The 19351-nt window shown below is 41.3% G+C and overlaps 1 protein-coding gene and 1 long non-coding RNA gene across 2 annotated transcripts; one reads left to right on the top strand and one right to left on the bottom strand.

The window, feature by feature from the left end:
• The first annotated feature begins 526 nt into the window (after window positions 1-526).
• Window positions 527-9865, top strand: LOC147110230 (uncharacterized). Its single transcript, XR_015080406.1, has 3 exons — window positions 527-944; window positions 7589-7635; window positions 8311-9865. It is a non-coding gene; the product is annotated as an uncharacterized LOC147110230 (long non-coding RNA).
• Window positions 4285-6919, bottom strand: LOC147110231 (heart- and neural crest derivatives-expressed protein 2). The gene is made up of 2 exons (XM_086004133.1): window positions 6189-6919; window positions 4285-5039 (listed from the first exon to the last, which is right to left on the bottom strand). The coding sequence occupies exons 1-2, from the start codon at window positions 6729-6731 to the stop codon at window positions 4941-4943; spliced, it is 642 nt and encodes a 213-aa protein (XP_085860259.1). The 5' UTR covers window positions 6732-6919; the 3' UTR covers window positions 4285-4940.
• Window positions 9866-19351: the final 9486 nt, after the last annotated feature.

Raw genomic sequence — 19351 nt, 5'->3', positions numbered from 1 at the left:
TCCAGCCATTTAGAAGATGGCATCAGCCTGCATCTCTTGAACTCCTGAGCAATTTGCTGCGTGCAGTCAGTACCATTGTTTATATGCTATAACTCATCGGCGTTTTAAACCGATTTTACAAAAGGCACCACTGTAAGACTGTGGTGGCCCGGCCTGATTCTGCTTTCTTTGCTACAGGGGAGCAGGTCTTGTTTACAGGTCCGGTGATCCAGACTCCCAGCTGGAGGCTTTAAAAAAAAAATATTAGGCCTGTGTTTTTAAAAAAAAAGGGAGATTATGGTTGTTCGAGGGCCCCACCAATTGACGTAATTATGATTTAAAACCAATTAATCAAAACGTCTCAACTTCTCTGCGAATAACAAGTCAATTCATTTGCCGCGGTTTGCATATTCCGTCCGACCTTATTTTGCTCAAACACGCCAACAGGCAGTCCCAAATCGTGCGACGTGAGACACTTCAGATTATGCACCTCTTTTTCCTTATAGCATGCAGGTCGTCCCCTTTGTGCCCCAGTGTGCTGTGGGCATGTACATCTATTGGTTTGCCTAGGGTAACTGCGTCGATTTTGTGGGCCTGTGGGTTGTCTAATATACTGGAACCCATGCAAATGCAAAACGATTGCAAATTTTAACTCGAGTCTGCTCAAAGGCGGGAGTTCCTGCCGCATATACCCATTGAATTCATCAGGCCATTAACATCACAGCGACATTGAAGGACATCTTTTATGCAACTGTAAGGTAGCAATGGACGAGAAACTTCCAGAAACAAGACGCAGGCTATTTAATCTGCTGCACCTCTACAATCTGACGACTCAGTGAGCATAATATTAATTAGAATGGGAACAATTCGTGCTTAAATTTAAAATGCATCCTTCAATAATCAGATTCTACATCCAATTCTTCAATTAAAGCGGCTCCGAAAAAGAATACGATTGCTGATGTTTGGTACGTGAGATCCAGTTGAACTATCTTGAGTAAGATTAAAGACATCCTCAATCAAATCAAACAACGAGCTATATTGCTAATGGTGGTTGCATGGAATACTTTTCAGATGGAACTTGTAACAGCTGCAGCACAAATGCATTCAGTTATGTTAGTTGTGGTCTAAACTGGTGGTGGAGGTGCGGGGAAGGACGAGGCGGCTGAGAGAGATTCTGCTTTAAATAAGAGTGGCAAAAAAAGCCTGAATGTGACCTTGACAGCCCCGGGTTAGTCGTTCAGCCAACTAACTCTTTGAAAAGAGATGCCCAGGGTGGAAGGGGGGGGGGGGGGGGGGGGGGAAGGGATGGGGCGGGGAGGGTGGAGAATGCAGGGGGCCATCCGCTGGAGTAAATATGTTGTGGGCAACACCAAGCCCACATGTTGTATCGAGACCATGTCACTGACATCCCCGATAGCCCATCAATTTACCGCACAACCTCTCACTGCACCATTTAGCTTTTAACGTCAAATCGGACATTTGCTTCGGCTCCGACATGTCTAGGACCCAAGTGCTTTTACCCTGCACATGATTGCTTTAAAGAAGGCAGCGTCTCCGTTAAACAAGGAGCTGGCAATTATATCTATACATATATATTATTATTGATATCCTCTCTCTCGCCAGATATTATATGTACTATTAATCAATCTATCTAAAAAATATATATCTCTATCTATCTATTTATCTATCTCTATATATATGTTATTGATATCCTCTCTCTCGCCAGATATTATATGTACCATTAATCAATCTATCTAAAATCTATATATCTCTATCTATTTATCTATCTCTATACATATGTTATTGATATCCTCGCTCTCGCTAGATATTATATGTACTATTAATCAGTCTATCTACCAATCTATCTATATATCTATCTACATATATAGTGATATCTCCTCACTAGATATTATATGTACTATTAATAAATCTATCTAAAATCTACATATCTGTCTATCCATCTATTTATCTATCTATATCTATACAATGTTATTGATATCCTCTCTCTTGCTAGATATTATATGTACTAATAATCTATCTATCTATAATCTTACTTCCTATCTCTCTCTTTTAAAGAATATATTTGATTCATTTTTGAAATATAGTAGCTATATGGGCCATCAGGAAATGACTGCTGTTTATTTATTCAGAGGCTTAACCATAATGTGTCAGCCTAGTGGCACCCAGGAACAGCAGTGCTGTTTAAAAAGGGATTAATCAAAATAAACACATGAGGTACAGTGCAAGCCATGATCTACACGACTTTGTACAATATCTAATTTTGAAGCCTGGTATTTTAACTCTCGGGTGCAACCCTCGGCATCCAGGAAAGTGGGCACCTTTGTTGCTGACAGTGAGAATGGATTTCCTCACGGGTACAGTGGAGTTTTTTTTGGGGGGGAAGGGGATTTCAATGTATATATTTTAAAATGGCTGGGGAGACACTGACCACAGTTACACGCCTATTGTGTCGCTTTAGTTTACTCCTCAGAATAAACCTTTGCTGATATATTCCGCGTGTGTGAACATTGTATGTGTTTTGAGAATTGATGATGAAAAAAAAATGCAAGTGTCTTGTTAAAGAGACAGCGAGCCGCCGTGAACTGCATTTAACAATCCACCATCAAGAATTCGATCACAATAGCCCACGCTGGGGAGGGGGGGGGGCGTTATTTGCAATTGGTGAAAATGTGTTCAACCGGGATCTTCAAGCATTTTAGGCGAGTTTTATAAAATAAGCACAGTGAGCATATAAGGGGGTGACTCAAGGCCACGTAGGGGATGGGAAAGAGCATCAAAGTCCCCTTGTAAATTGGGAGACAGACTGCAACCATCGACCGCATTGGCAACAAATGCACTTCTATGTAAACACGGCAAACATAAAATATGACCCTTTAGGGCACACCACTTTTCCCCATCCACAGCCAGTTTTGTTAACCCCGCAACCTTTGCCTTTGTAACCTATTTGCACCAGGGTGTAAAGCTTCTCTTATCTTTTATGGGCAATTGCAGATGTACCTACCCGAACTGGCGGTGCGTGTCATAAAAACAGAGAGAGAGAGAGGGGGGATAGTGATACAGCCACGGCGCGCAAGCACCGAGACATTGCGGCTCACTACACAGTGACTTAGGAAACTTACTGAGCATGGGGGAAACGCTCTGAAATGATCAATTGCACGATTGACTTTTTGTTGTTGTTAATTGCCTTGAAACCTGCAAGCGCTCAAACCGGCTCCTTACGACTGGTGGCATTTAAGACGTTAACACCGAACACACACACACACACACACACACACACACGTTTAAAGGAGGGCTGGTTTTTTTGGGTCAGAAAGTGCATTACTTGTGGAGTTACCAACACTGCTGTGAGTTTCTGTACTGCTCCCCTGACTATCGCTCCTCCACCGGCTGCATTTCAGGCCTGTCAGAAGTCAAAGGTGACCCCACATAACTTCAAAAACAATCTTCTCTTTCACAAAACTATCAGTGCCATCTTAACAGCGAGAGTTAAAGCCGAGAAAAAAAAATCTCTTTCAAGCCATCGAATGCCAACAAAATAGGCCTACTTGAAACTTAGCAATTTTAAGCATTTCGCCTCCTCCGCCTCCCCACAAAGGTTCAAGTAAATATACTTTTTTTTAATATAGAGGCTTCATGTTGTGGTAGGGCCCACAGAAAGGGGTCAATCTTTAAGTCCAATCCGACCAGGCTGATTTGATGACTGCTTGTCCCTATTTTATCAACTCCTGATTATTCAATGTTCTGTTCATCCCATAACCCTGAGCTTTAACATTAATTTTTTTTTTTTTAATTGTATTTTCTTTGGCTAAAAAAAACCTATAGGGATTCAGTCCATTTATTAAATAACAAATTGTTCTAATTTTTTGAGGGGGGGTGTGCTTAAAAATCCTATAGGGATCAGTTCACGTCCCTCAGACAAGGAGCTTACTCAGCGCCGGGGAATGTTTGGAAATCTTTACAAATCTGTTCTAATTAATGTGTTGGACGTCTGCCATTTGCGATTTAAAGTACTAAAACAAAAGTAATTCTAGCGCTCTTAGCAAAAAAACATTCAGCCTTGCAACCTGAACGACCCTCGTTTGCGAAAGGCAATCATTTAAAGATAATTATTGGGACTTGAATTTATTGATTAGTCGGGCGAGCCGTGCTTTCATCGAGGGCGAATATCATAGTTATTTGTCTTCTCAATTTTTTTTAACGTAATTTTTCATTGACCTACCCTCAATTTAATCTATTCGCCTCGGTAGACTCAAGTCGAAATGATGCAAATGTATATGTATATGGTTTTTTTTGTTAAAAAAGTGTTTTTTTTTATTGACAATAATTACAACGTTTACATCTCGAATATTAATCTCCACTTGCAGGACGGAAGTGCACAGGTCAAACAATTATTGGAAAATAAACGAACGAAATACTGCATGACCACAACACAACAACACATGACTATAAACTGCACACTAACATGACCAAATTGCACTTTGGCACACCTACTTTTCGTTCCAATACAACGTTAGGAAATAAATCCTTGCATATTTATATCCAAACAAAATACGCACAAGGCACTTCCAAAGATACACTTCACATACATAATTCTTTATCGAGTACTCTTTTAGTGTGTGTGTGTGTGTCTGCGTGCTATAAACTTTTAACACTAAAAAGGGAAGAAACAAAAATTCACATCTACTATGAAACAATACAACCCCTTACCAACTTAGCCTTTCTCTTCCAAATGTGAAATGCTTTTTCTTCCAGCAATCCGTTCTCTCTCTCTCTCTCTCTCTCTCTCTCTGGGGTGGGGTAAATTGCACATATAAATAAAGTTGATTCTGAACATATATAGCTTCTGTCGACGTGCGTAAGTTTGTGTGACAAATACTTGGGGAAACAGATCTGGAAGGTCTCTTCCACACCCCCACCTTCTTAAGTTCAGGTTCAAACTTTCACTGTTTGAGTTCCAAAGCCCAGACGTGCTGCGGCCAGCCAGTCCTCCCTTTTGTTTTCTTGTCGTTGCTGCTGACCGTGTTCTTCAAAACTTCATTCTGCCGAATCCCAGCCGGAAAAAAAAGTGGAAAAAATGCAAGACGGTTATTTAGGATGCAACCCCGCCCCGTTGCAATTTAAAAAAAAGAAATGCACCCGCAACATACACTTTCTTCGACACTACCCGCTCACAAAACTTGTTCGCAAACGCACACACACACAAAATGGGTATTTTAAGCAATTATGGCTTAGGTTCTGCTGCAGAATCTGCTGATTCCGCCTCTATTTCCCTCTCAGAAAACTTACTGTGGAATATCTGCTGCCACGATCAAGCCATCTATATTTCCAGCTTTCAGATAGTATGTGTTTTTCGAGTAAACCCTTCCACATTTAGCCTATGACCGTGGTCGTTTTACCATATTTTCCTCGGTGTTAATAAGCTTTGCCCGTGGAACAGTGTCAGTAGCAGAAGCCAATAGTATTTATTAAGTTTCTTTAAAACTTGCTTCAAAAAAAACAATTGCTAACTGACGAAATAGTATTCGGCAGAGTTACTGTAAATTGGCCTTAGGCGCGGGAGAAAGGGAGGGCCCGTTTAAGCTGCAAATATTCTTTCAATAGTTAAGCTTCTTAAATCCGGACTGAGTTAAACTGAAATGTCCAGAACTCGGGGCTAATGTTCCCAAAGCTGTACCCTCCCACAACAACTGTTTTTTCATAGTGGCTTTTCACCTTACCATACGAGGGACAGATTGCGAAAATGCTACCCCCTACAAAATAGGATTGAAATTCTGGAAATGACTTCAGAATAGTGAGAACTAACTCGCTGCCAGTGAAATATTGTTTTTTTTAAAAAAAAAATGCTGTTGCTCCAGCCTTTGCAGGCCTGCCCAAACCCTGTAACAAAATGAGACTCGGTACAGTGCCTGCAATCATTTCGTCCGGGCCTATTTCGTGTTTAAAAAAAAGTTAAAAAAAAATCCTACCGCATTCTCTAATCTATTTGCTGTTTACAGTGAAGCCTAACGCGCCTTTTTGAAAGTGACAAAATAATGTGGCATGCAAACACCAACCAGTTGGTGGTTTAAGACTTTTGACTGCACAATTGAAAACAAAAACGAGGTCCAAAATAAAATGTAATGTGGACTGGACAAAACGCCTGATTTTTTTCTTACAAAAAATAAAAGAGGAATCTTAATCGTCCTTACCAGCTCCCGCTTCCTCTTCTCCTCCTTTACATCCACTTTCTTGATCTCCGCCTTGAAGGCCTCCGTCTCGCCGTTCTGCTCATCTTTGGCCAAGAGGTCCATAAGATAGGCAATGTAGCTGGTGGCCAAACGCAGGGTTTTGATCTTGGAGAGCTTGGTGTCGGCCGGCACGTTGGGGATGCACTCGCGGAGCTCGGCGAAGGCGCTGTTGATGCTTTGAGTCCTGCGCCTCTCCTTGCGGTTGGCCGTTCCCCTGCGCTTGGTCGGCCGGCCGCCCACCACCGCCACCGCCGCCGCCGACGACGACGAAACGCCCCCGTACGACGCGTGGTCGAGCCCGGCGCCGCCGTTCGCGTACTCGGGGCTGTAGGACGGCGCCATTGTGTAGTCGGGGGGAGACATCTCGGCGTGGCTGATGAGCCAGCCGTGGAAGTAAGGGCTCTCTTCATGACAGCGGCTGGCGGCTGCAGCGGCTGCCGCCGCGGCGAAAGGATAACCATCGTGTACCACAGGGTGATGAGGGAATCCTCCAACTAAACTCATTTTTCGATTGGAAGCCAATTTTTCCCCCAGTCCTGTCTCTTTCTCTGTCCCTCTCCACAATTTGTTGGAAGAATCGAGAGAATACAACCACAGAAAACACAAACGGTGCAATATTTTGTTCAGATATTGCACCTTTTTTTTAGTTTGTTCTTGACCAACTCTAGTGAAGGATGTTTTTTTTTTAGGCTTTTAAATATCGCGGTGCTTTACTTACAATCGACTTCCTCCATTGTGCAGCTTTTCCCTGGATGGGTTCCCCCTTTGCATTAAAGAAATGTCACTTGGAGAGAGAAAAAAAAGAAGCCTTCTTTAAAAAAAAAACCAGAAAGTGTGTTGGGCTCCGGTGTCTGCAAGCAGCATCAAGGAACACAACACAAAATAATCTTCTTCCTCTTCAGACGGATTTGGGGAAGGATTCAGCACCGGTCTCTGTCTCTGTCTCTCTCTCTCCCTCTCTCTCACACACACACACAAACACACTTATTAGCAATCGTGCTCCAATATTTTTCTTTTGATCCAGTCACGACGAGGTTGAGCAGCAGCCGGATTTTCCGAGTTTGATCTCCATGTAAAGCTACATCTTTAGAGCAGCTTGGGTTAATATATGTCGTCAGAGTGCCTGGTGGCCAATGGGGCTGCGAAAGGGGAGGATCCCCAGACTCAGCATTAAAAACTTCTTTGGCTTGTTTACCTATCTAATTGCCGAGGCTCACTTTTGGATTGGCTTGCAATTTCTTTTCCATCATGAAATTAACAATGTGTAAAAAAAAAATCTCGTAAACAGGTATTCTTCGCATACATCTTGAAAGATTTGTTTCTGAAAAGGTCGTTAAAAGATAACTATTTTTTGTTTTTAGAACAAGAGCCTGGAGACACCTAATTCATGACGATTCAAACAAAACCTGTAAGCATATTAATACGTGCAAAACCTGTCGTAGTAAGATGTCGAGCGAACAGTTTTATTTTCTATCTCGTTCCTTCCTTCCCACCAGCTAGATTTCTCTTTTTTTATTTAATAAAATGCAATCGGCCGAGCGTGCATGAAAGTAACTACACCTCTCTCTCTCTCTCTCTTCACTCTTGTTTTCAGAGGTTGGTATAGCCTGTTTTTTTTGCTGATCGATTTAGCGCGACGGAAACTGATCAAATTCAACACTGGGCAAGTAACTGATCTGATGGGAGCGTGAAAGGGAAATGTTGTGGTTAAACAGGGGGGAGGCATTTCATCACAAAACAAGCACTGGTTTAGGACACTACCTAAATGTCTTTCACCGAGGGAAGTAAACATTAATATTATGAGAACATTTTATTCCCTGATAGAAATAGTTTAAAAGACAATAAAGTAGTATTTTACTGGGGATACGGTACGGATCAAAACAGAAAGCAGAACTAGATAACACCCACTTTTCTAACCATCATTTCCTTTCCCAGACCGAAAATTAACCAGAGTTGGGCCAAGGAGCGAATCTTGGATTAATAGATTACGACATCAAATTTGATTTGATTTTGAATAGAAAATAACTGGCGTGGACTAAGTGTAAAACCCTCACAGAGGATAATATCTTTGATTCTTTTCCAGAGTTCCAAACGGGCCCAGCCAAGAGCAGCGTCCTTAAGATGCCCAGGGAGACGGGATTCTGCAGATAGACGTTCGAGGGATCAGGGAAAGATCTGGTGGCTTGTTGTTTTATATCTGTGTGCTATAATGCAGGTTGGGATGCATCAGTATATGTGGGCACTTCATTCTCTCATCATTGGTGACAAAATAAGCCAGAATGTGTTTCAGTTCGGAGGAGGGTGGGCGAGCTGATTCCGTATTCGTCCCTATTTTCTGTCACAATTCTGGAAAAATAAAACTGGCAGGATACTGAAGCATCCTGTGAGATTGGTCGTGGCCAATATGAAGACTACCAAAATATTGCAGCATAGATGGGCCTATTTTACTCTTTTCCGTCAACAGATGCCTCGTGCCTTTAATATGTACTTCTGCAAGGAATCATCAATTGAAGTAATTTAAAGCCGCACTGGTTTATTCTATTCCTGCTTGAGTGTCATCGTCTAACTAAGTAACATGCCTTGTCTATAATCATCTTTATCTCAATTATCACTAAAACCCTGGTCGCAACGGACTACTTGCCGTTTGCTTTAATTATTTTGGCTCTTTTTTCTAAGCCAGTCCAACCCACAAAAACCCTAGATGGAGGAACAAATTGAGTGTCCCTATCGTATATCTCCATCCAGGAAAATTGGCTTCTTAGTATATACGGTTTGGGAAAATCCCAAACTCCGGTTTCTAAAAAAAAAGTGCAGTTTGCTTTTCACTGCAGCTTGGTGCATTTATTTCAATAGAAAGCCTTACTTAGCAGTTTCAATCATCAATAAAGATATATACAAATCATCCTTGTTATTTTACATTTATTTTTTTTGCTATACAAAGTAGCAAACGGGAAACAAGTGTATAATGTGCAATATATATGAAGTGAAGCGAGAATGAACAAAATTGTGAAAACGTTACTTGTAGCAGTGCGAGGGGCGTGGACCATCTATTTAAACGGAATATTACATTTAAAAAGGAGACAAAAGAATTGTATGATTAAATAAGGGATTAAAAAAACAGTATTTGCCGATTGTAGAAATCCTGATCTTTGGCATAATTCACCTGGCATGTTTGGACTTGAAATAACCATGAGTAAATTCAGTTTTCTGTTAAGTACACTGCTTGAAATTCAATTTTTTTGTGGCATCGTACGCGACTGTTCCAGACAGAGTGTTGCCAGCAATATGCAATAGAGCATTTATTCTGCACAGCAAATAGAGCCGGCCACATAGCCCACTGCCCTACAAATCACACAGGGCTACGCAGCCACAAAGGAATGGGCCACTCGTTGCTGCAATTCTCATCTTTCATCAAAAATACACCCAATGTACTTATGGAATGAACAAGCTGAGACCCTAATGTTTCTGCAATTGAACATTCAACGTTTCCCTTTCAGTTGCTACTCGAAAAAACAATGCACTTGAAACATCATTCCGAATGCTGTTAACGAAGAAATAAAAAAACTGCAATGCCACAGTGACTGCACGTGCATTTCTTGCACCATCTACAATAAGTGTTAACTATTTCCCAGCATATACAATCTACCAGCAAGCTCAGCGTTTACGCCTTAACCTCGTTCCGTCTTTCTAAGCGAGACTCGTGTTAAAGATTTCACCAATTCAAATTAAAACTGGGCTGCAACGAATTCAAGGAAATGGTATATTGAGAAAGAAATAAAAGAATCGGAGTGACTGTGGATGTATCGGTATTCGGTGAAATCTTTGTTGGGCTGCAACCTCCTTCACATTAATTTGTGTAACGAAAAGGTGCAGGTTTTGTTTAAAAACATGGCAGGACAATCTAGAATCATAGACATTTACGGCACAGAAGGAGGCGATGGTCATAATCACCTCACTTTAGTTTATCAACTTTAAAAAGTGTAAACATGTAACTGTCAAAAAAAGCGATTTCCCAATTCACATTACTTGTTCCCAGACTTGGCCAGATTGGAATAATAATACATTAAAAAAAAAATGCACATAACGCGAGATGCTGCGCGTACCACCTTCGCTTTATTACCAAGATAATCACATTCCCCCAATCAATAGAAATAAATATATATATAATATGGAAAAATATATAAAATACTGCACGGTGAGAAAAATATACTGCTTTTCTTCTGGCAAAAAGCTTGGGACGACACTTAAAAAGGAAACACTATTATTTTGGTAGGGTGGCTGTGCAAAGTGAGATTTTAAATATAACCATTATAAATACACATAGATATCCTCTCTCGCTAGATATCATATGTGCTATCTCTATCTATCTATCTATCTATCTATCTATCTATCTATCTATCTATCTATCTATCTATCTAAAAATCTATCTAAAAATCAATCTATCTGTCCGTGTCTATCTACATCTATCTATCCTATCTATCTATCTATCTAATATATATAGCTACACACAAACAGACACAGACACACACACACACACACACATATGTAGGCTATTTAGCATAGTTAAATACATCCTTTCTAATTGTTATTTAGGTAACGCGATAATGGAAGGTTCGACCCTTCGGGCCAATATCAGAATTAAGATAGAATTCAGTGCCTTTCAAAATTAAAATTCAAAATTGTGATTCTGTTCTAAAAATCAGGGGGGAGAAAAAAAATCTCTTCTGAGTATAGTTCAGATGAAAAGCTTGGCCGATTGCTTAACAGTTTTTTTTTCTTGGCTCAATGCTGAACAGCTTTTGGACGTGGATCTACACAACCATATGCTTCAATTCCACGCCCAGAAATCTAGGTGTGGAATGCAGGCCTGTAGAGATCGATGCCCTAATTCTGTCCAGTGAGTGAGGTTAGCCTAGCTGGAGAAAAAACCCACACAGGCCTGCTTCTGTGATGTGACTCTATTTCGTGCCCCATCACTTTTTGGCGCAATGGTGCTTTTAGTAACGGTGATACTTAAGAGCACGATTTTGTCTTGTTGTATCTTAAAAAAAAGTTTAAAGGAACGGCCAGAGAACGAATGTTGACTTAATATGAGCAAGGATGAGAGGATCCGCCTCTCTGAACCCACCTACAGGCATACAAAAAGTAACGGTCCCTTTAAGAGATAGCAGGTATTGCGTGCGGATGAATTATTGAGATGCGCTGCCGACTGTTCTCGTGGGGTGGCGCAGTTCAGCGCCAGGAGATTGTGAACAAAATGCAGTCAGGGCTATCTTAATTGCACGCTACCATACAGTAAGATTATCCCCCCCCCCCACTTCTCTCGCTTCCTAACATATCAATAGTCTTTTAATTTGAAACTCTGCTTAATAACGCGTGGGGAAATTGGTAAATTTATACCTAGGGCCGTTTTATGTTCAATGCTTGATTTTTAAAAAATCTCAGTACAAGATATTTCAACTGCTAACGAGAATTTTCTGCAATTGCAATAAAAACACCTTTTATTTTTGCGTGGTTGAAGCCGTCCGCTTTGGGTGCAGCAGAACCAGAGTATAGCGGTGTAGCGAAAAGTGCAAATCCTATTCATGCACCGGCTGGTGAGGATGCTTCGCTTTTTATGGTATTTATTCTGAACACGGATATAAGGCATGTGGCAGTTTATTCAATTGGAAAGGAACTGTGTGTGGGTCGCTGACTTGTTCATAATACATATTCAGCATCCTCACTGTTGCTATTAGCACAACCAGTCTTCGGGGGTACATCAAAAGAGACAATCGTTTGTAATTTGTGCTATCACGTGCAACACTGTCTTTTGAAACCTAAAACTTCGTTTTTCCTTGTTTAAGAATTAAAAAAAAACCGGTTAACATCGTGACTGGACGGGCGCATGTTGGAGAGGGGCTTGTAAATCACAATATATTTGCATCTGTAATTGTTTTGTTTGACAGAATACCGCGGGATGGGTAATGTTTAGTGAAACTTTATTGAGATAAATAAAATGTACTTGACTTGTAGTAAACTTTTTTTTCCTATCTGTTGCATTACAGAGTTCTCAACACACCCGGACAGGAGTCTGCTCAATGTGTGACTGCGAGTCGAACGTGAATAGATACACCAAAATGTTAATATCATATTGAACTTATTTATCCCAAGCTATAAAACCACATGCATTCTATAGGTTTATATACACGAACGCCAATCTATAGGTATATATACATGACCGTGTGTAACCCAATATGTGTCTGTCTGTCTAAATTGTGGTTTGTAACGAGTAAATTGCTAAATGCACAAGCACACAGCTGAATCAAAACCTTTTAACAAAGTGTGTAAGGACGAGCAGAGACGACGTGCCAGCCAGGATCAAAAATTGTACAAGCTCTTCCAGGCAGTTGGGCAGTTGCACCCGAAAAGCAAAGCCAAAGCATTTTAACATTTATTTTTAAAAAATTATATACATATATGTATTTATATATTTGTCATTCGTTTGTTCAAACTCAGATTTCACTGCAGTGATCTAATACACAGCATTCCCCAACACAGCAAACGGGTCGTTGGTGAAATCATTTTGAGTTGACGAATTTGCTTTGCACATGAGAAGTAGGCCGATGGAAAAAAAAAGCCTATTTACGCTAATCCATCGCTGCAACGCTTTGCAAGCAATAATATACATTTGAGAGTTAAAATAGCTGATACCTTGACTGCTAATTATCAAATGCCTGAAGTTTTCCTGTTTAAAATTTATAGTGATTGGCTTCACGAAATAAAAAAAAAGTTTGTAATTAAAAAGTTATTTTAAACTATAAACAAACTTATAGCTCACTGTTCCTGAATTTGTACCCTCTGTTTTCACTTTCAGCAGAGTAGAATTGTAGTCTCTGTACTATTTCGATTTGAAAAGATATTTACAGTATTAAGTGTTATCCCTTGTTAACCCCTCCTCCCATCCCCTCTCGCCATTGTAGTTACCCTGAACGAGGTGCCCCCCTCCCACCCCCACACTCCCCCCTCGCAGTCTCCGGACAGGCTGAGGCTCCAGGTAATTACATGTAATCAGCTCCAAGGGTCACTTGGCCATTCTCTTGTTACACACTCTTCTAGCTCTCTCTGATGTGCTTTCAAACTTTATTTTATACAAACAAATAGAGAAAAGCAAGATATGGCTGGCGAGTTGGAAAACAAAACGAATATTTGCTTATTTTTTTTAAAACATAAAGTCCAAACACCGATTTCAAATCAAAACTCAGAAAAAAATCGTGCTTTATTATTCAATCAAGTACAAAACACAACCAAGTTAATGTTTAAATGTGGCACAGAAACACGCGCCTTAGATAATCTCAGAAGCAGATCAAAATGTCTTGCACTCAAATGTGCTAACCGGGAAAAAAAGGATTCACTCAAACAAAGCACGATTTATTTTTTTTGCTAACGTTTTATTCGTTTGCTATGTGCGACGCTCCATTGGTGGTTTATGTGCACGATGCCGAAATTAGAAAGTGCAGGAGAGCCAAGTATCCCATTGCAACCGACTTTGCGTGTTTGCTGATTTGCAATTTCACCCAACCCCTGATACCCTCGGTTTCTCCTAATGATTCGTAGTGAGTTACCGTGTTGTGAAATTGACAAGAAGCCGTTTTTGCAGACCAGTCTAACTTCACTTCCATTTGATCAAGCTTCTTATTTTGCATCTGCAGAATTTCTAGTAAAGTTAAAATCCGTAAACACAACAGTGGTATGCGAGAACCAAACTGCAAGTAACAATCAGCCGGAGACTGGAGATGGTGGGGGGTGGGGGGGGGGGGGGGGGGGGTGGGGGGGATGGATCTGAACAGATTTCCCAAAAATGTTCACTGAGAAAACCAAAAATGTACATATCCATATATCTGTTTAATGCTTATAAATACATAAGCATTACAAATGTTTTCAATTCTTTTTATTAAAGGTGCAATATATATACATATAATAATATATGAGCATTGACATGCTTACAATTTTTTTATCAAAGGTATACATATTATTTAAATAAGCATAAAATGCTTACAACTCTTTTTTTTATCAAAGATATAATATATATTTATATTATTTAAACGAGCATAAAATGCTTACAACTCTTTTTTTAATCAAAGGTACAATATACATATATATGAAGTTATATTCCTTATTGCACCTTTGATAGAAAAGACTTGGAAGCATTGTTAATACTAGATCTAACACTTTAAAATGGATAGTGAGATTGAAATCAAATAGATCACTGAGTTGGAAGGGCAGGGAGGACCCTCGCACTCTAAAGGCAATGTGCATGTAGCGATGTATTCCTGCATTCTCTGAAAGTCACCAGGAACTGCAGACGCTAAATGGAAACGATTAATTTGTAACTCCTGTTTCCATGCTTTAAACGATCAACGCCCTTGTGCATATCAAGAAGGCTTTTGGCGAATGCTTAATGCTGTCTTTAATTTTTGGGAGGCACATAAAAAAACAAGAACGAGAAAAAAAAATCAACAACTCATATTGATCGTTTTCTGGTAAGCAGCAAGACAAAGATTTTTTGTTGTTGTTGCTTGGGACCAGGAATACTAATTGGTGAAATAAACATTTTGGTGAAAAAAAATGTTTGCCACTTGAAAGTACCTTCAATAAAACGTCAGTGGAAAGTTATGCTGTCGAATGGAATTTTAATGACTATTGCCATGTACTCACTGAGCCATTGGGCAGACAGGCACGTTATATATAAACTTAAAGAGCGCAGTATTGCGGACTCCTCTGAATGAGTCTGGTGCTGCTGCTTATCATGTAGTGGGATTAAAGTGTTTTGACATTTCGTTGTAAAAGTTTGAAGCCGGGTTACCGCAGGCGAGCTTTATTCCCACGATAATCCGGAATGTGGGTTTATTTTTTTCTCCCTTTACCTCTCAGACTTGGCCCAGTTTTAATGAACCCAGCGTCATGCAGTCTTTAGACTATATTACTGTAAGGCGGCGGTGGCGGCTCCTCGCCACCTCGCTTCGTGTCTCCCAGTAAGAATTTAACACAAAATATTATCTGTTAAACCGACTGTAGTTATTTTTGTTTAACTAAATCTATCAAAACCATAAAACGGTTCAGCAATCCTGATAAATTGCTTATGTGCATTGAGAGTAAAGTGTATTTTTTTATTGAAAATGCGTTAATATCTATTTTGTAGTTCTACATTGTTGCAATCACCACTACGCTTTCAAATCTGTTACATAGGCATTAGTCTCAGTATTCGTTTGCATTCCGATGATGGTGTTGAATGAATAATTCAGTGCAATTGTTTTTTTAATTCATAAACTCTAAAACGTGAATACCAAGTAACAGAAACCCTTCGGAAAAAAACCCCATCGTTTGCAGTTTATCTATTCATTTCATTGTTTAGTTCACTGCACAGGAACTCAGCCTCTCATGGTGGGAGTGAGACAGTAACCGTGTTAATTGTAATTATTGCCAGTTATTAATACCAGCACCGCCAATGGGCCACTTGCCTCGCGTTACACTCACTTCTGTGAGCCGGTTACACACAAGAGGAAAATACCGAGTTGGCGTTAAAACAGGAGCAACATGCTGGAAATCTGAAAACAAAAACATAGAAAACGCTGGGGGCACTCAGAGAGGAACAGAGTTAACGTCCCGATGGATGCTTCAATAGAATATGTTTAACATTGACCTTCATACGTTGTATTTTAATATTGGTGTAATTTTATGTCGGATACGCCATCACTTCCTCTTAAACAGCCGCAATCCCTGTAATAAAATGAAGCATTGATTGAACTGATTTCAATATTCATTCTTGCACCGTCCCGATACCATTTTTGTTTGTTGGAAAGCTACTTTGTAAAATGCCATCACCCATGGGTTCTACCCACTTGCTAGCAGCTGAAAGCTTATTTAGACATTCCTTTTGATTTGCAATGACAAGAAAGTAATTGCAAACATCCCTTGAAGTGCTTTATGCATTGGTCAGTTTATGTCAGTGCAAAGGGGCTGTGGCCGTGGAAGGCACTCTGGCGAAAATTTCCAACAGTCTGTGCCCTGATAGAGAAGGGCCTTCAGGCCTCGTCCGACATGGCAATTCCGTATTACACGGGCGGTCACCCTGTAGCCCACGGACCAGCTCTGGCAATCCTGCCCTGCCATTCCAGGTAACTCCGTCCTATACTTGTTGGCAGACTGGTTCCTTTTGAATTTCCTGGCCCCAGTCGTTTGAAAAAGATCGTTTCCATCCTGTTGCTCAGTGGTGCATGAAGCAGAATGACAACACCAAAGTCTTTCAGTACCAACAACTTGAGAGGCACAAATTACCGACATAGAATTACAATTATTTACAGCACAATAACAGGCCATTCGGCCCAACTGGTCCACAGGAGCCTCCTCCCATCCTACATCATCTCACCCTATCAGCATAAACCTTCTATACCTTTCTCCCTCACGTACTTATCTAGCTTCCCCTTAAAGGCATCTCCCACTCCCTTGTGGTAGCGAGTTCCACATTCTCACCACTCTCTGGGTCAAGAAGTTTCTCCTGAATTCCTTATTGGATTTATTAGTGACTATCTTATAGTTATGACCCTTAGTTCTGGTCTCCCCCACAAGTGGAAACATCTTCTCTACGTCTATCCGATTAAACTCTTTCATAATTTTAAAGACCTCGACGAGGTCACCCCTCAGCCACCTTTTTTCTGGAGCTGATGTTAAGTAGACATGGGTGTCAGCTGTGGCTCAGTGGGTAGCAAGCTCACCTCTGAGTCAGAAGGCTGTGGGTTCAAGTGCCCACTCCAGGGACTTGAGCACATAATCTAGGCTGACATAGAAACATAGAAACATAGAAGATAGGAGATGGAGTAGGCCATTCAGCCCCTCGAGCCTGTTCCGCCATTTAATGAGATCATGGCTGATCATCCAAATTCAGTACCCTGTCCCTGCTTTCTCCTCATATCCCTTGATCCCCTTAGCCTTAAGAAATATATCTAACTCCTTCTTGAATATATTTAATGAATTGGCCTCAACTGCCTTCTGTGGTAGAGAATTCCACAGGTTCACCACTCTCTGGGTGAAGAAATTCCTCCTCATCTCTGTCCTAAATGGCTTACCCCTTATCCTTAGACTGTGACCCCTGGTTCTGGACTCCCCCTCTCAGTGTAGTGCTGAGGGAGCGCTGCACTGATGGAGGTGCCATATTCCGGGTGAGACATTAAACCAAGGCCCTGTCTGCTCTCTCAGCTGGATGTAAAAGATCCCGTGGCACTATTTTGAATAAGAGCAGGGGAGTTCTTCCAGGTGTCCTGGCCAATATTTATTCCCTCAACCAACATCACTAATAACAGATGATCTGGTCAATTGCCACGTGCTGTTTGTGGGCGCTTGCTGTGTGCAAATTGGCTGCCGCGTTTCTTACATTACAACAGTGACTACGCTTCAAAAAGTATTTCACTGGCTGTAAGGTGCTTTGGGCCGTCCTCAGGTTGTGAAAGGTGCTAGAGAAATGCAAGTTCTTTCTTTCTTGCTGCAGCTTATTCCCAATCTCGGCCTGATATCTTTTCATGGCTCAGGCAAGGCTCGTTGTCATTCCAGCAACTCTAAACCTGCAATTTCTCTATCGCAGTGTGAAGTGGTTTCAGGTTGGCACTGACACAAAATTAGCAGTATAATTTTGGTGTCAGATCCCAGTCTGATGCCTGAGTGCACTATAGACCAAATGGTATGAGATCCCACTGAGGAAGCTGCTTCACACCAGTTTGAATTCACACTGACTGCAGTGTAACTCTGGCCTGGCATGGAGCAACCTGTCAAAAGTGCCCAGGCGGGATGATTGGATGGTCTTGGAACTTTTAGAACTTTGCAATGGGATCTTTTTAACATTATGAGGGTACAGACATTTCCACTCACTCTGTCTTATCATTAAAATTAATAGCCTGGGGAGCAAAACTTGACATATGTGCTCAAGGATGCAAGGCATAGACCTCCTCTGTAGCTCATCTTACTGTGATCTGGCCAAATGAGTAACTATCAGTGCAACCCTGACCTCATGGCTTTGCATTGCTCTGCGCAGTTTGAGATTGGTAATTGCAGTATAACTACAATTTAAGAAATTATTTAATTTTATACATAAAAGTACTTCTGGAAACTTAAGAGAACACTTTCACATTTGTATCCTCGCCAACTCATTAAAATATGGCAAAAAATAAAGTGGTCCTTACATTACTGCAGCGGAGAAAAGAAATGTCAGTCGTAACAATGAAAGCAGAAACCCTTCTTGACTGAAATCGTACTATCCAATAACAGCATGTGAATGTGTTAATACCTTTGTCTGATGTTCTAACAAAGGCATTATCACAGTGGTTGAGACAGAAATGTCTTATGATGAAGGAAGAGGGGAGAAAATGATATGAGAACTAGGTGGGTAAAAGTGATCAGGAGTATTTGCACCATTACAGACTGGTTGAACTGAATGGCCTGTTTTTATGTCATAAATTCTATATTTTCTGGGGGGCTATTTTCTGTGTTCCACTGGTGAATTCTAACTTCCGCGAACAACTTTGCGCTGGTGCTGGACAGCTTCTTTCTGCTTTGGAAACAGTCTTGCTGCAGCCATGGGTGGCCTGGTAGATCTGGCTTTGGTGCTGGAGGATGAGGGCGGGTGGGGGGTGGGGAGCAGCAAAGAAGAGAGGAGCCAGCAGGAGCAGCTGGGAGAAGGCGGAGGAGGAGGGTTACCGCGCAGGAGCAGCTGGGAGAAGGTGAAGGAGGAGGGTTACCGCGCAGGAGCAGCTGGGAGAAGGTGAAGGAGGAGGGTTACCGTGCAGGAGCAGCTGGGAGAAGGTGATGGAGGAGGGTTACCACACAGGAGCAGCTGGGAGAAGGCGGAGGAGGAGGGGGTTTACCGCGCGAGAGCAGCTGGGAGAAGGCGATGGAGGAGGGTTACCATGCAGGAACAGCTGGGAGAAGGTGATGGAGGAGGGTTACTGCGCATCAACAGCTGGGAGAAGGTGATGGAGGAGGGTTACCGCACAGGAACAGCTGGGAGAAGGTGGAGGAGGAGGGTTACCGCGCAGGAACAGCTGGGAGAAGGTGATGGAGGAGGGTTACTGTGCAGGAACAGCTGGGAGAAGGTG

This window comes from Somniosus microcephalus, chromosome 12, assembly GCF_052327205.1.
Source record: "Somniosus microcephalus isolate GS21.2 chromosome 12, FLI_Smic_1.0, whole genome shotgun sequence".
NCBI classification, from domain to species: domain Eukaryota; kingdom Metazoa; phylum Chordata; class Chondrichthyes; order Squaliformes; family Somniosidae; genus Somniosus; species Somniosus microcephalus.
Note: the sequence above shows the minus strand (reverse complement) of the source record. Positions and strands in the feature narration are given on the sequence as shown.

Bases quoted from the DNA above. Each gene is read 5' to 3' on its own strand.
- LOC147110231 (XM_086004133.1), bottom strand. From the start codon at position 6,731: ATGAGTTTAGTTGGAGGATTCCCTCATCACCCTGTGGTACACGATGGT. The intron at 5,040-6,188 runs GTAAGGACGATT...GGGATTCGGCAG, and splicing joins AGAAGAGGAAGCGGGAGCTG to AATGAAGTTTTGAAGAACAC.